Below are 15,181 nucleotides of genomic sequence, written 5' to 3'. Positions count from 1 at the left end.
TGTTTTCCATCTCTGCAGCATAAACCCGCCCTAGAGGTCAACGACCTTTTTGAGGACATCAAGGATGGGGTGAAGCTCCTGGCCCTGTTGGAAGTGTTATCCGGCCAGAGGCTGGTGAGTCCAGCGGTGTCGCTCTACACAGCTCTAAAGGGGAGACTCTTAATGTGTAGGAGTCCTGCTCCAGTAGGCCAAAGATCCTTGCAGGGTGTTGTTGACTCTGGTTTGTGCTGCTCTGTCCCCAGCCCTGTGAGCAGGGCCGGCAGATCAAGAGGATCCACTGGGTGTCCAACATCGGCACCGCGCTCCGCTTCCTCGAAGGCAGGAGGGTAAGACAACACAACAATGGCACATTCCCATAAACATCTCTCATTCTCACTAGGGTCTCACATTCCCAAACCAGGATCTCAAATCCCTGCCATCCTTGATCCCACAACCCCATGTGTATCTCACATGCTTGCCGAATGTACGATTTTCAAAAAAACCTGCTCCAATTCCCACTAAACCTCACATCCCCACCGGGGACTCACACCCCTGCCAACCCTGATCCAACATTCCCATAAGTACCTCACACCCCTGCCAATCCTGATCGCACATTCCCATAAGTACCTCACACCCTCACACCCCTCATCTTAATCTGAGCTGATCTCCCCTCAGCACTGGAACTCACATCCCTAACAGTGTCTTTATCATCCAACACCATAACAAGCGGCCAGTATTTAAACCTTTCCGAATATCTTCCATATTTAACCAGTCCACAAAATAACACCATGGAAACAAGAAGGATGATGATTCACTTGGCTGGGCTGTTGGAGCACTGCTATCGGCCTAAATATAAAAACACCTCCATACTCTTCAGCCCATGGCACAGCGCCTTCATCTGAGCTTCCACGTGCGATGGGAAGGCGTTGTGTTGTCATACTACATAACCCTTCTCTCCCCGGCTCCCCTGAGGAGGCTCACCCTACATCTGAACGACCTCTGACCTTTCTCCCCTCCCCCAACATCCCCCCCTATTCCCCTCCATGTCTGCCTTCAGTCTGTGTATCGTGGATCTCCGGTTAGTCGCAGATTTCAAAAATTCAAAAAAGCGTTACATAGTGTGCTGCTGCCCACGCAGTTTGCAACGATCTTGTTTGATGCACGGCGAAGCTTACTGACTGAATGAAGGTATGCTTGGAGTCATTCTGCCTGGACAACCTGCTGCCGCTGACTGTGGCTGCTCCTGCTGCTATGTTTTGTAGTGCTGTTGAATCATTTGCTTATTTATCGGCATGCGTTTTGGAGGAATCTTGTGTTGACCGGACTAGGAAAAATGGAAACAATCAGAATGCCAATGAATCCATTGAGAAGATGGATTTGCTGTGCTTGTTTTACTGGTTTTCTTTTTTACCTGAATGCCAAGTAGATGGTATTTTTCTTGTGTCTTGTCTCTTTACATGGGAGTGTGTGCTTGTGTACATGTAAACACACACAAAGAATTTGATGATTTTGGTTTCAAATGAAGAGGCTTGGCATCATCATTCTCCTGGTTTTGCACATCTTATGTAAATTCAAAGATGAATTATATATAGTCATTGTTCAATGGCGACATCTCCACTTTGATTCTCACATCTCTGTCGTGGTTTCTATATATTTTTTTTAGATCAAACTGGTCAACATCCACGCCACGGACATTGCAGACGGGCGGCCCTCCATCGTTCTGGGGCTGATATGGACCATCATCCTTTACTTCCAGGTAACGTCCAATGTCCAGAACCTGCAGAACCCTGTCAGATCCACAGCAAGAGCGCTGTCTCTCAAATCATGCGTTGGACACAGACGCTGACGCCGGCTGACGAGAGTCTATTGGAAAGATATTTTCACTTCAGCCTGCTCCCTCTCTCCCTCTCTCCCTCTCCCTCTCTCCCTCCTTTCCTCTTTCCCTCTCGCTCTCTCCCCTCTCCCCCTCTCTCCCTCTCCGCCTCTCCCTCTCCCCGTCTCCCTCTCTCCCTCTCCCTCTCTTCCTCTCTCTCCCTTTCCTCCTCCCTCTCTCCCTTTTCTTCTCTCCCTCTCTCCCTCTCTCCCTCTCCCCCTCTCCCTCTCTCCCTCCCTCTCTCCCTCGCTCCCTCTCTCCCTCTCCCTCTCTCCCTCTCTCCCTCTCCCTTTCTCCCTCGCCCTATCCCTCTCTTCCTCTCTCTCCCTTTCTCCCTCTCCCTCTCTCTCTCTCCCTCTCTCTCTCCCTCTCCCTCTCTCTCTCTCTTTTGGGCGGCAGTAGCTCAGGAGGTAGAGCGGGTTGACTGGTAACCTGAAGGTTGCTAGTTCGATCCCCGGCTCCTGTGTCGAGGTGTCCCTGAGCAAGGCGCCTCACCCTAACTGCTCCTGACGAGCTGGCTGTCGCCCTGCGTGTTTGACTCCGACGTCTGGGTGTGAATGTGTGAATGAATTGTTGCAAGACGCTTTGGATAAAAGCTTCAGCAAAATCCCCTGAATGTAAAATGTAACAGTAATGTCATCAGTTCTGTATAGAAATGAAAAGGGGCCTGTGTCCATGGTTACAGTGAAGGCATCCTCCCTGTTTGTGGTGCAGATTGAGGAGCTGACCAGTAACCTGCAGGCGGCCGAGGGTCTTTCCACCAGCAACTCCTCTGTGGACAGCATGGCTAGCTCGGAGACAGGAAGTCCCCCCGTCAAGAGGAAGCAGAGGCTGCAGGGCAACGCCAAGCGCTCCCTGCTCCGATGGGTGCAGAGCATGGCGGCCAAGTACGCCAGCTACTACTATGCTATGTTATGTTATGCTGTACTGTACTGTATTATACTATACCTTACTATACAATATTAAGGTATACTATGCTATGCTGTACTGAACTACGTCTATTTGTAAGAATGATTCAGTATGAGGTCCCACACTGTGAAGGCCGTCCTAAAGGCAGCAGTGTAACCCGTGCTCTGTCCCGCCCCGGCCAGGCGCCAGGGCATCGAGGTGAAGGACTTCGGGCCCAGCTGGCGCAGCGGCGTGGCCTTCCACGCCGTGGTGCACGCCATCCGGCCCGACCTGGTGGACATGGAGCTGGTCCGCAGGAGGAGCAACCGGGACAACCTGGAGGAGGCCTTCAGCCTGGCCGAGAACCAGCTGGGCATCCCCCGACTGCTGGAGCCCGCAGGTGAGCGCATACACTACCTTTAAGTTTGGGGTCACTTGGAAATGTCCTTATTTTTTTAATGAGAAGCACTGTTTTTATCAACCACGGTTACATTAAATCAGGGGTTCTCAAAGTTTTGACAACTGAGTGCCAATTTAGGAACCCAAAATTTGACTGAGGGCCGCCAAAGGGAAAAAAAAATTGGCAGGAAACGCCGTCAGCATCCCAGTGGTGAAAAAAAACATGTGGTGCTAATTATGTTAGCACCGCTGAAAAAAAGAGTTTGTTTTCATTGAAAACAATTGTCTGGGTGACCCCAAACTTTTGAACGGTAGCGTACATACATCTGTGTGTCTGTCCATTCAGCCGTCGATCTGTCCGTCAAATCGTCCGTATTTCTGTCGTGTTCACACCATGTGGGAAGAATCGGAGGATGTGGGAAGAATACCGGTTGCTCTGAAACTGCACGCTCCCACGTAGACGGGGGCCTGGGAGTGGGAGTGGGGTGGCCGGTTATATGTATGCTGTATGCTGGTTGTAGATATGTTGACCGGGAACAGCAGGAGAGGGCGAGTGTGAGCTGAGCATGGATGATGTATCATTATTGTTTTTAGTGATATGAACAATACAAAACGAAATCAAGATATTGAAAAAAGGCAACGTCTGAGAAATCCTTTGTTTGACAACGATTTCTTGTTCCAGTCAGTTGTGCCCGAGTCAGGGACGTGGGATCTGTCTGAAAGGCCCCAAGGCTCAGAACCATCACTTAGCATCTGTCCATCCTTCTGTGTGTTGACACCTCACCACACATAGTAGAATGAATTAGAAGTATCACACACACACACACACACACACACACACACACACACACACACACACACACACACACACACACACACACACACACACACACACACACACACACACACACACACACACGCACACACACACGCACACACGCACACACGCACACACACATACACACACACACACACCTACACACACTTGCGTGGGCTTCAGTGCCACAGAGAACATGCAAAGTCCACACGAAGGGACAAGCTGCCAAGCATATATTATGAAGATACATTCAGCAGAAACAACAAAACACAACACAGTGTGATTCTCCATCATTGAAAGCTAGGTCAATGTCAATGCTAGCAAAGTGCCTGAGGATCCCGAGTGCATGAACTCAGGTCTAAGCTTGTGGTTGTTCTCTGTATCTGGGGAGTTTCTGTTCTACAGTCAAGAGACAGATCCCATTGTTGTGGCTTTCAGACACAGAAGGGAGATAACTATAGCTGCTTTTAGCCTGAGCCGAATTCACCAGAAAGATCAGGACAATGACGATGACGACGATTGTGATGATGAAGATACCAGAGTAGACAACTTGGTTAATGAGCTGGCAGTAGGCTGGAGAGAATACCTCTTGCATCATGATCAACACACAGTAGGACAGCACACAGTACAACAACACACAGTACAACAGCACACAGTACAACAACACACAGTACAACAGCACACAGTACAACAACACACAGTACAACAGCACACAGTACAACAGCAGACAGTACAACAGCACACAGTACAACAACACACAGTACAACAGCACACAGTACAGCAACACACAGTACAACAGCACACAGTACAACAACACACAGTGCAACAGCACACAGTACAGCAACACACAGTACAACAGCACACAGTGCAATAGCACACAGTACAACAGCACACAGTACAACAGCGTTTTGATGCTGCTTATGATCTCTCAGGAGAACCGGAAGAGGGCCAGTTATAGCTCGGGGGGGATTGGGACGGTAAAGGGATGGAGATAGGTTTATTGATCCTTCCAAGATTTGATTAGTGGCATGTAGAGTGCATAGATGACCCCCTGGGGGATGGGTGGGTGGCTGGGGGGGGGGGGGGGTTAGCAATATTATCTGTGGGAGGACAAAGTCTCCTCAGGTGCACTTGGTGACATCGTTACACATGACTAGTAAAAAAATAAAAAACGATTTTATTTGTTCCATTTGTATTTATCTGATTGATTGGTTGATCAATAACCAATCAGTTTGAATGATGGAGGTGTGTGTTGTCGATGTGCAGGCGATGTGGTGCCTAAGCAGGATTTCCAGTTGCAACCAGATCTCGCTCTGACCTTGTAATAGAGGGTTAATAACGAGGGAGGTATTCAGTCAAACACAAGACGGTTGCTCATTCCGGCTAAAACGCTTCTACAGAGTTGTGTGTTTCTATTAGTAGCCAACTCTGTTGAAGCGAGTTTGTTACAATGCCTCTCTCATTTGCTTCTTTGGAACCTAACCCCCAATGCCCAATGTCTTCTAAAACCTTTACCACATTAACAACTTATTTTAAAACTCGGAAGCAGAAGTTCTCCTGCTCAGAGCATAGCAATACCTTTTAAAAACACAAATAATTTTCAGATACACATGATCATTAATGAGCAGGAAGGGTTAACATCTCGCTCTATAGGATGACACATGAACCCAGTATCTTTTTGCCCTTAACCTAACATGTTGCTGCCTTTGTTGTTGTGGTGCTAGATGTGGATGTGGACAAACCAGACGAGAAGTCTATCATGACGTACGTGGCTCAGTTCCTGAAGCACTACCCCAACCCCCACCAGGACTCAGACTCACAGCAGGACCAGGTAACGGCCCACAGCCCTATTCATCCACCGCTACCTCCAGGAGAAACAACACCCATGAAGCCCTATGTAGAAATGGTTATCGCTTTTGGATTATGGATACGGCCATGTTTTTTTATTTTTTATTATAAAGGAGCACACAGGAATGTGCAATGTAACGATGAATCCCATTGGTGAGGTGGAGAGGGACATTGGTCCGTGCTGATTTATTATTTGTATTCTTTATATATTAATTTATATTAATATTATATGCAGGTTATATTCTATTCAACAGCCATTGAGACCAGAGTAGGTTTAGGACCTAGACTCAGCACACACAGTGTGTAGGTGTAGACGCAAGGCGAGTGTCTATCTATAGCACCCTTCAGACACTAAGGCCCTCCATAAAGAACTCCAGCGCTGCTCAGTGTACCCTGAGGAGATCCAACCTCTTGAGGACGGAGTGTCCAAGCATTGGGTGAAGATGTGTTGTGGCTGTTCGTGGTTTTTATTGTGGTTGTTACCGTGCGCTTTTTGCTTGCGATTCGTCCAATCACGAGCCCCGTCCTCGCTAGGACCTTGTTGAGCGACACACCTGCGATGCCACCACCTCATCGCCCCCCCCCCCCCCCCCCCCCCATCACATCACCACCTCCGTGCTCTCTTTCATCACCACTTCATCATATGATCTGACCCGGTATCACCCTCTCGCTCGTCCCCCCCGCTCCAACACACCTTAAGATACTTCTTGGCACTATCCCTGCCTTTGCCCTCTCGGTCCCCGTGCTGCAGGTGAGTGCTGGGCGACCCCTGTGTGTGTTCCTGTGTGTACCCCCCAGTGCTCCCCCATCCCCACAGCCTCCCTAGCTGCATCCCCATCCCCCCCCCCCCCCCCCCCCCCCCGGTTTCCATTTCATTTCCCATCCCCTTCCGTCTCCCACCTCCCTCACCCCTCCCCTGACTCCGCCCCCTTTGCCTCGGCCCGCCTCTGTTCTAACGCCTCTATGTGCTGTGTGTGTGTGTGTGTGTGTGTGTTTGCATCTCTCTCTGTGTGCTGCGCCACGCCCCTCCTCTGGATAGTCCGCCCCCTACGATATAGAGCAAATGCTTGAGGTATGTGTTTCCACTAATAACCAGAGCCCCATGAAGGGGTGAGTCCCATCTGAAACCACTGAGCCACCGAGCGCAGCCTCACTTCTTTAACTACTCTCCTAACACTAACACTCCTCCGTGGCCTCGCTTTTTCCCGCTCAAATCCACTAACTAGGCTGCGGGTGTTTATTTGTATGTTGAGTGTTAATTTCTTGTGTGTGTTGGGTGTGTTGTCGACCTCAGGACACTTGGCCTATGGGTAACGGAAAATAAGGATTTGAATGTCTTTAATGTTTGCGTCATGCTTCCTTTATCCTTCATGGTGGTCTTGTCCATCTCCCAACCCCACTCTCCCTCTCTCCCCTCTATCCCCTCTCCCCCCTCCCCCTCTCTCCCTCTCTCCCCTTTCCCCTTCTCCCCTTTCCCCCTCTCCCCCCTGTGGTGACAGAGAGAGGAGCGTAAGGCCCTGAGGGAGCTCAAGGTGTTCCTGGACCAGTTGGAGAGAGACATTCTGCGAGCCCAGGGGGCCGAGGGAAACCTCACCGACAAATACCAGGTAACCACACCTAGCACGGTCCAATACCAGGTAAACACCTGGATAGATACCAGGTAACCACACCTAGCACGGTCCAATACCAGGTAACCACACCTAGCACGGTCCAATACCAGGTAACCACCTGGATAGATACCAGGTAACCACACCTAGCACGGACCAATGCCAGGTAACCACGCCTAGTACGGTCCAATACCAGTTAAACACTCAGATAGATACCAGGTAAACAACCACATAGATTTCACGTTCAGATCACATTTTAGGATGCACAAGACATCAGTTGAAGTAAGGTTGTAGATAGTCTATATATGAAACAATTTATCTATTGCTTTATGTGTAGGAAAGGGGTGTGCTCTCTATCTGGGAGAACATCTCTTGCAGTCCGTGATCCATGTCTGCTTACGGAGAACTACCTCTTCTGACAGTTGACCTATGTTCGTGAACGTTTGAAGACATCGGCACGCTTAACAGAACATGTTTCAAATCGTTCGTGAGCGTGCGCCTATGTTTGCGACTTTGAACGCACCTCAGCTAATCAATCACATAGATACCAGGTAAACACTCGCATAGATACCAGACAGAAGAGTTTCCATTAGCCTAGGTTAAAGTTTATTTACATTGATTTAGCTTTATACAGTACTGCTACAGAACTCTCTCGAAGAATGGCATCGGCTAGAGAAAATCGCTTGATGCCTTCTGATGTACGAGCGGTAAATAATAGCTGTTCTGTGTTGGCCTGGGCGCTACTTACAAACAAGGTTAGAAGTAAATATCAATATCAAAAGGCTATAACCTTGCTCCACCATTCCCTCTGCTCTTCATCTGATTCTCCTTCTTCCTGTGCGCGTGTGTTTGCTTGTGCCTGTGTGTTGGGCCATGTATGTGTGTGTGTGCTTGTGTTCTTGTGTGTGCGCGTGTGTCGGTCCTCAGGTGTTCAAGAGCTTCCGTGTGCAGTACGAGATGAAGAAGAAGCAGAGCGAGGCCCTGCTGCAGCCCATGCAGAGGGACGGCAAGCTGTCTGTGGAGCAGGCGCTGGTCAAGCAGGCCTGGGACCGGCTGGCCATCAGGGTGAGGGGGGGGGGGGGGTCTGGGACCGGCTGGCCATCAGGGTGAGGGGGGGGGGGGGGGGGTTGGGACCGGCTGGCCATCAGGGTGAGGGGGGGGGGGGGGGGTGTCTGGGACCGGCTGGCCATCAGGGTGAGGGGAGGGGGGGGGGGGGGTCTGGGACCGGCTGGCCATCAGGCTGAGGGGGGGGGGGGTCTGGGACCGGCTGGCCATCAGGGTGAGGGGGGGTGGGGGGGGGGTCTGGGACCGGCTGGCCATAAGGGTGAGGGGGGGGGGGGGGGGGGTCTGGGACCGCCTGGCCATCAGGGTGAGGGGGGGGGGGGGGGGGGTCTGGGACCGGCTGGCCATCAGGGTGAGGGGGGGGGCTCTGGGACCGCCTGGCCATCAGGGTGAGGGGGGGGGGGTCTGGGACCGCCTGGCCATCAGGGTGAGGGGGGGTGGGGGGGGGGGGGGCCTGGGACCGGCTGGCCATCAGGTTGAGGGGGGGGGGGGGGGGGGGGGGGTCTGGGACCGGCTGGCCATAAGGGTGAGGGGGGGGGGGGGCTGGGACCGGCTGGCCATCAGGGTGAGGGGGGGGGGTCTGGGAATGGCTGGCCATCAGGGTGAGGGGGCTCTGGGACCGGCTGGCCACCAGGGTGAGGGGGGGGGGGGTCTTGGACTGCCTGTTAATCAGGTGAAGCCATACTTTACCAAATGAATCAGCTCAGTGGTTTGCTGACGTCATGAAGTGGAAATAGTAGGCGCCTTTCTAGTGTGAGGTCGTGCGCTAGTTTCTGTTGTAGTCAAACGTTAGCGATTGGTTATGGTAGATCCAGAGTGGCACTGGGCAGATCCAATAGTTTAAAACTCCAACAGACACCCGCCTTCAAGTGAGTTAACGTTTGTCAATGGAGAGTGGCCAGACTCTGTGCAAATTAAATGAAGTACGAGAGTCTGGTAGGACCAGGCTATTACTTTATAAGGCTTTATAATTACTTTATAAGACTTGACATTTGTTTTATTTCAAGGTACTTCATAAGAAAGACATTTTGTTGTTCAACGTACTTTATATGAAACGCATTTAGTAGTTCGAGGTAATTTCTAAGGAAGACACTTTAGATTGAATTATGGGAACTCAGCTTCTTCACAATTCAGAATGATTCTGTACATTCCCAATGAAGACAGGCTAATGCCGTAGTTGGGTCCCTTATCATTTAACAAATCAAAATGAAACATGAGTAAATTAAACCCAATTCTCCACCTCATCAAATCACCAGAAGACAAGCAGAGCTCGGATGGTTCCGCTTCCCCCATTGGATTAAATTAGACAATTAGGGCAGTCCATTCACACAAGACTTCATTAGGTGGTACCGGGGGAACACTGGAGGGCTTTGTTTCCCGGGACAGCCCCCTGATTTCATCCACACTACCCCTCCTCATTCCCAGCCAGGAAGCATTAGAGACAGACAGAGACAGTGCATGCGGGGTCTCTGTGGACAGGCCCGGTGTCTGTATGACCGGATGTGTATTGTGTCGTCATGCGTGCTGTCCTGCTGGGTTCCCCATGCAGCTGCTGGACTGGCACATCCACCTGGACAAGTCTCTGCCGGGACCCCTGGGGGTGATGGGGGCCTGGCTCCACCGGGCGGAGATCGCCCTGAGGGAGGAGATCCCCATCCACCAGGCCCACGAGGAGACGGCCAACGGGGTGCACCGGAAGCTGGAGCAGCACAAGGTACCGGGAAAGAGGGGGGGGGGGGGGCAATGCGCCTTACCTCGGGGGGATACCCTTCGAATTTGAAAAGGTTTCAACTTTAACCCTGTTAACCCTGAACCTGTTATCTGAACCTTTTGTGTGTGTGTGTGTGTGTGTGTGTTTGTGCGTCTGGTTACCAGGAAGTCCTGATGAACCTGGAGTCCCACCGGCAGACCTTCCAGCAGATACACAGAGACCGCTCTGTGAACGGGGTGCCCGTCCCCCCGGAGCAGCTCCAGGACATGGCAGAGCGGTGAGACCCCTGCACCTGGGCAGAACAACCACGAGCTCTTCTGGGAAATACTGATAAAAATCCCTTCCTACTTCATCTCTGTTTGCATGCTGATGCTTGACTAGCATATCACTTATATCACGAAAATAAATGGAATTATTTTGTGGACTTAAGCAATATTACACAATCATGGTGCAAAGTTCTCAAAGCAGCTGACTGAAATATTGATTTTCGATTACGATAATTGTCTACTTATTTTTCCATCTCCAGGTTCAATTTTGTGTCCACGTCTTCTCATGCTCACCTGATCAAAATGGAATTCTGGGAAATGAAGTATCGCCTGATGGCGTTTCTAATCCTGGCTGAGTCTAAACTCAAGTCCTGGATCATCAAATATGGCCGCCGGGACTCTGTGGAACTCCTTCTGGACGGCTACGTTGTGAGTAGGCACCCCCACCTGACTGGGTGTAGCGCTCGTTTTTTTGTCCAACGATCCGAACGTTCTGCTTTTGTGTGTCTGCTTCACAGTCGTTCATCGAAGGCTACAAGTTCTTCGACCAGTACGACATCATATACAAAGCCCTCAAAAAGGCAGCAGAGGTCTATCTGAACTCTGATACTCTAGGTAAGATCTTTCTCAGTGTTGTGTTTCACATTTCTGGTCATTTGTGTGGGTTTCTACCAGAATTCTAATGAATGATGTAATTATCGTCATAGGCTCTAAGAACTGTAACAGAGGTAAGCTCAAAATAATGTGCTAGACCCTTTCATGAATGGAATGCTCTTTCCTGATTGGCTTGCCCTTAAGTGGTCCCTAAGCGATCGGTTCAATCCCTTAATCAATCCTTTGCTTGTCTCCTGGGTTATTAATTGATTCAATGAACACCTACCTGGCTGTACTTTTATCCCTTCCTCTTAATAATCCGATGAAGCTCCTTTACGCTAGTAAAAGGCTATCATGCATGATACATTAGCATTAGCTATGCTTGGATGCTACACTATTTATAGCATGACACAGGCGAAGGCCACACATGATCATCCCCCGCGACTGTGATGATGTATTCTGCCATGTCACTGAGTACAGTACAGTAGAATAGAGTAGAGTCATAAGCATAGAGTAGAGCAGACTAGAAGTTCTACTACTTTATTCTGCTGTACTTTACTGATAGTACTATTAGAAATTCTTCAATCCATTAATGACCTCACTCTATCTGTTTCTCTCTCTCTCTCTCTCTCTCTCTCTCTCTCTCTCTCTCTCTCTCTCTCTCTCTCTCTCTCTCTCTCTCTCTCTCTCTCTCTCTCTCTCTCTCTCTCTCTCTCTCTCTCTCTCTCTCTCTCTCTCTCTCTCTCTCTCTGTCTCTCTCTCTCTGTCCCTCCCTCCCTCCCTCCCCTCCCCAGCCGAGGAGGCGGAAGGCGTGGGCCGGTTCCTGGGCGAGGCTACGGCCCAGTGGAGGAACCTGGCGGTGGAGGTGCGCAGCGTGCGCAGCATGCTGGAGGAGGTCATCTCCAACTGGGACAAGTACAGCAGCACAGTGGCCGCGCTGCAGGCCTGGCTGGAGGACGCAGAGCAGACCCTCAACCAGTCGGAGGACGCCAAGCGCGTGAGTGCAGCCATTACACAATGCATCATGGGATTGTTTGTTGTTGTCATGGCGATACTCAGACCATGTTGAGAGGACTCAAGAGGCTTTTATTGTACTGTAAAATTCTGAATCAACGGATATATATACAGTACTGTATTTATTAGTTGAATTAACCAACTGCGTTTAAATTCAATGTAATTACCTATGGATTAAAGTACACGCTTATAGGGACACGTAGCAGATATTTGTTATCATTCATTGACATCGTCAACAACTTTCTATCCTTCTGCCAGGATTTCTTCCGGAACCTGTCCCACTGGATCCAGCAGCACATGGACATGAACGACGCGGGGAACTTCCTGATCGAGACCTGTGACGAGACAGTGTCTCGAGACCTGAAGCAGCAGCTGCTGCTGCTCAACGGGAGGTGGAGGGAGCTCTTCGTCAAAGTCAAGCATGTAAAGGACCTTTACACTCAATTCACTTTAACAATACCCCCCCAAGGGCCACGGTCTACCTGTCCTCCTACCCTCTACTGGCTCCTCAATGTAGATGATACACAGCTACCAAATGTATTCATAAGTAAAAAATAATAACAGGAATGCTAATAATAATAGATTTGCTGTAAGTGTCTTTGGATTAAAGCACGGGCTAAATAGTGCTACTTACTAGTAACATACCTTGAATTTAAATTCACCGGTAACATTTCTGTTAACAAAAGAGCCCAACAAGATTGTATCCTATTTACCTGTTTGTGTGTGTGGCTGCTTGTGTTTGCGATTGAATGCCTATCTGTGTGTGTGTGTGGGTGTACATGTGTGTGTGGGTGTGTAAATGTGTGTGTGTGTGTGTGTGTGTGTGTGTGTGTGTGTGCGTGTGCGTGTGCGTGTGTGCGTGTGTGCGTGTGTGCGTGTGTGTGTGTGTGTGTGTGTGTGTGTGTGTGTGTGTGTGTGTGTGCTGGTTTGTGCTGCAGTACGCCAGAGCAGACGAGGTGGACAAGCTGAGGACGGACTACCAGGAGGGGATCAACACCCTGAAGCTGTTCCTGGACGTCACCAACCAGAAGATGACCGCCCCGGTCCAGGTCTCCTTCCTCAATGTCAGAACCTTCGTCCAGGACGTTGAGGTACTGTTGGGCCTCCATCGGGCTGCACATCAAATCATTTCAGAACCTGTGTGTGTGTGTGTGTTGTTTTGGTTTTTATGTTTGAGGGCTGCAAGCTTTGAGGAACCCTGACTGTGTTATAAATTCTATGATCTCATTGACATCTACGACCACATGTAACAGTCACAAAGGAGCAGTATTGTCTGGTGGTGGTAAGGGTTGTGTGACTTCCTACCGGAAGGTTCCAGGTTCGATCCCTGAATGTCCGCAGCCTTACCTGTAGGCATCCTAAATCCCCCTGCCTGCTCCTTAATGACCTGTGTTTGAATGAGCCATACATCACTTTGAATCGTAATGTTTGAAAGGCGAAAAGACTGAACTCCATCCCATCCACCTCTGGCTTCCTCCAGGAGACCAAGCACAAGCTGCCGGCCATGGAGGCAGCGTGCAAGGCGGCGTGGCGCAGTGCCCAACTCCTGAACAAGGACAGCCCGGAGGAGGAGGTCTCCCACATGCTGGCCCTCATGGCCACCGTCAAGGAGCAGCTCGGCAAGGTGTGGCCGGCTCTCCTCAGTGTTATGACGCTCTTATTGTGGTAGCAGCATCTTCCTGTTAATCTCGCTGGCAAGGTGGGCCCTGCTTGTCTGAGCGTTATGACGCTCTTATTGTGGTAGCAGCATCTTCCTGTTAATCTAGCTTGCAAGGTGGGCCCTGCTTGTCTGAGTGTTATGATGACGCTCTTATTGTGGTGGCTGTCACCTACTGGAAACCTAGCAGCTTTATTTAGATGTAGGTGTATGTAGGTGGGTTTGTGTGTGTTTGAGGGGGGTAGATGTGTCTCTTTCAGTGTGTGTGTGTGTGTGTGTGTGTGTGTGTGTGTGGAGGGGAAGATTTTTCAGTAAGAATATGGTTGTGTAGATGTCAGTGTGTGTGTCTCCCTCTATCTGTGTCTTGTGTATAAATGCATGTTGTCTGTAAATGTATTTGTTTGTTGAAGCGTGATCGGCTGATCTTAGAGTGCCACAGAACATTTTCCCTCTACATCCCATTGTTTCACTCTCGTCCAATCAGATCAGAGAGCGATGCCTGCCGCTGCTGCGAGAGTCCCAGTCTCTGCTGCCCCCGCTGGAGGAGATGGAGAAGAACATCACAGGCTTCTACCAGGCCCTAGAGAAGGCCAGCCGGATCACCGGCTCCAGGGACTCAGAGGGGCCCGGGGACTTCAAACTCAAATGCCAGGTTTGGGATGAATATGTGTTTACAGAGCAAGGTCTTTTTCTCATGAATGTACAGGTCTCCTCATGTCACGGGACGTGTGCTTCTAACGGCCAATCAGTGTCATGGTTTTACTTTCTATCCTCTGGAATTGTTTGTCATTCTTTTGGGTACATAAAGTTTAGTTTCTTTAATTAGATGATAACGCATTTCATGAAGTGGATTGGTTGTTATCGGTCACATACCCAAAGTAAATGTAAACGGCTCAAAAGTTTGGGGTCCCAATGTGAACACAGGAGTGATGGTTGCTGGAAATGGGACTCTGTACGCCTATGTAGATATTCCATAAAAATATCTACCGTTTCCAGTTAGAATATTAATTTACCACATTAACAATGTCAAGACTATATTTCTGATTCATTGTTATTAATGTTATCTTCATTGAAAAAAACAGTGCTGTTCTTTTAAAAATAAGGATATATATATACATATATAGAAATATAACATCAATGTTATACTATCATAAACAGGGTTGTTTCTCTTCCCCTGATGTTCATCTCCCCCCTCTCCCCTCTCCCCCCTGCCTGCCCCCTTGCTGTGTGCAGGAGCTGGTGACCTACACCCACAGCTGTAAGAAGTGTCTGTCAGTGATCGAGAGGAGCCACCAGAGCCTCCAGAAGACGCTGGACGGCAGCCGCACCCTGCAGCACATGCAGACCACGCTGCTGCAGAAACGCGTGGCTGACCTGCAGTCGTCCTCACAGGTACAGCGCGCCACGCAGCCCTGGGTGTGTGTGCAGAACTGGACCACTAGAGGTCTCTAGAGAGGCACTGGACT

At 49.9% G+C, this 15,181-nt stretch overlaps 1 protein-coding gene across 9 annotated transcripts in view; it reads left to right on the top strand.

The window, feature by feature from the left end:
- Positions 1-15,181, top strand: part of syne1b (spectrin repeat containing, nuclear envelope 1b) — a 130,265-nt gene that overhangs the window by 13,536 nt on the left and 101,548 nt on the right. For 5 of the 9 annotated variants that reach the window (XM_056591106.1, XM_056591109.1, XM_056591105.1 and 2 more), the window contains exons 3-21: positions 19-114; positions 243-326; positions 1,643-1,735; positions 2,567-2,739; positions 2,944-3,140; positions 5,681-5,787; positions 7,304-7,411; positions 8,339-8,476; positions 10,023-10,187; positions 10,349-10,461; positions 10,711-10,879; positions 10,969-11,065; positions 11,158-11,178; positions 11,839-12,041; positions 12,317-12,481; positions 12,997-13,149; positions 13,539-13,682; positions 14,200-14,367; positions 14,949-15,107. In XM_056591106.1, coding sequence (XP_056447081.1) covers positions 19-114; positions 243-326; positions 1,643-1,735; positions 2,567-2,739; positions 2,944-3,140; positions 5,681-5,787; positions 7,304-7,411; positions 8,339-8,476; positions 10,023-10,187; positions 10,349-10,461; positions 10,711-10,879; positions 10,969-11,065; positions 11,158-11,178; positions 11,839-12,041; positions 12,317-12,481; positions 12,997-13,149; positions 13,539-13,682; positions 14,200-14,367; positions 14,949-15,107 — 2,553 coding nt within the window. Of the gene's footprint in view, positions 1-18; positions 115-242; positions 327-1,642; positions 1,736-2,566; positions 2,740-2,943; positions 3,141-5,680; positions 5,788-7,303; positions 7,412-8,338; positions 8,477-9,022; positions 9,039-9,067; positions 9,076-10,022; positions 10,188-10,348; positions 10,462-10,710; positions 10,880-10,968; positions 11,066-11,157; positions 11,179-11,838; positions 12,042-12,316; positions 12,482-12,996; positions 13,150-13,538; positions 13,683-14,199; positions 14,368-14,948; positions 15,108-15,181 lie in introns of those variants that run through there. The other 4 variants (XM_056591114.1, XM_056591107.1, XM_056591112.1 and 1 more) reach the window with 3 other exon arrangements.

The sequence above is a fragment of the Gadus chalcogrammus genome, chromosome 5 (genome assembly GCF_026213295.1).
Source record: "Gadus chalcogrammus isolate NIFS_2021 chromosome 5, NIFS_Gcha_1.0, whole genome shotgun sequence".
Classification (NCBI taxonomy): domain Eukaryota; kingdom Metazoa; phylum Chordata; class Actinopteri; order Gadiformes; family Gadidae; genus Gadus; species Gadus chalcogrammus.
Note: the sequence above shows the minus strand (reverse complement) of the source record. Positions and strands in the feature narration are given on the sequence as shown.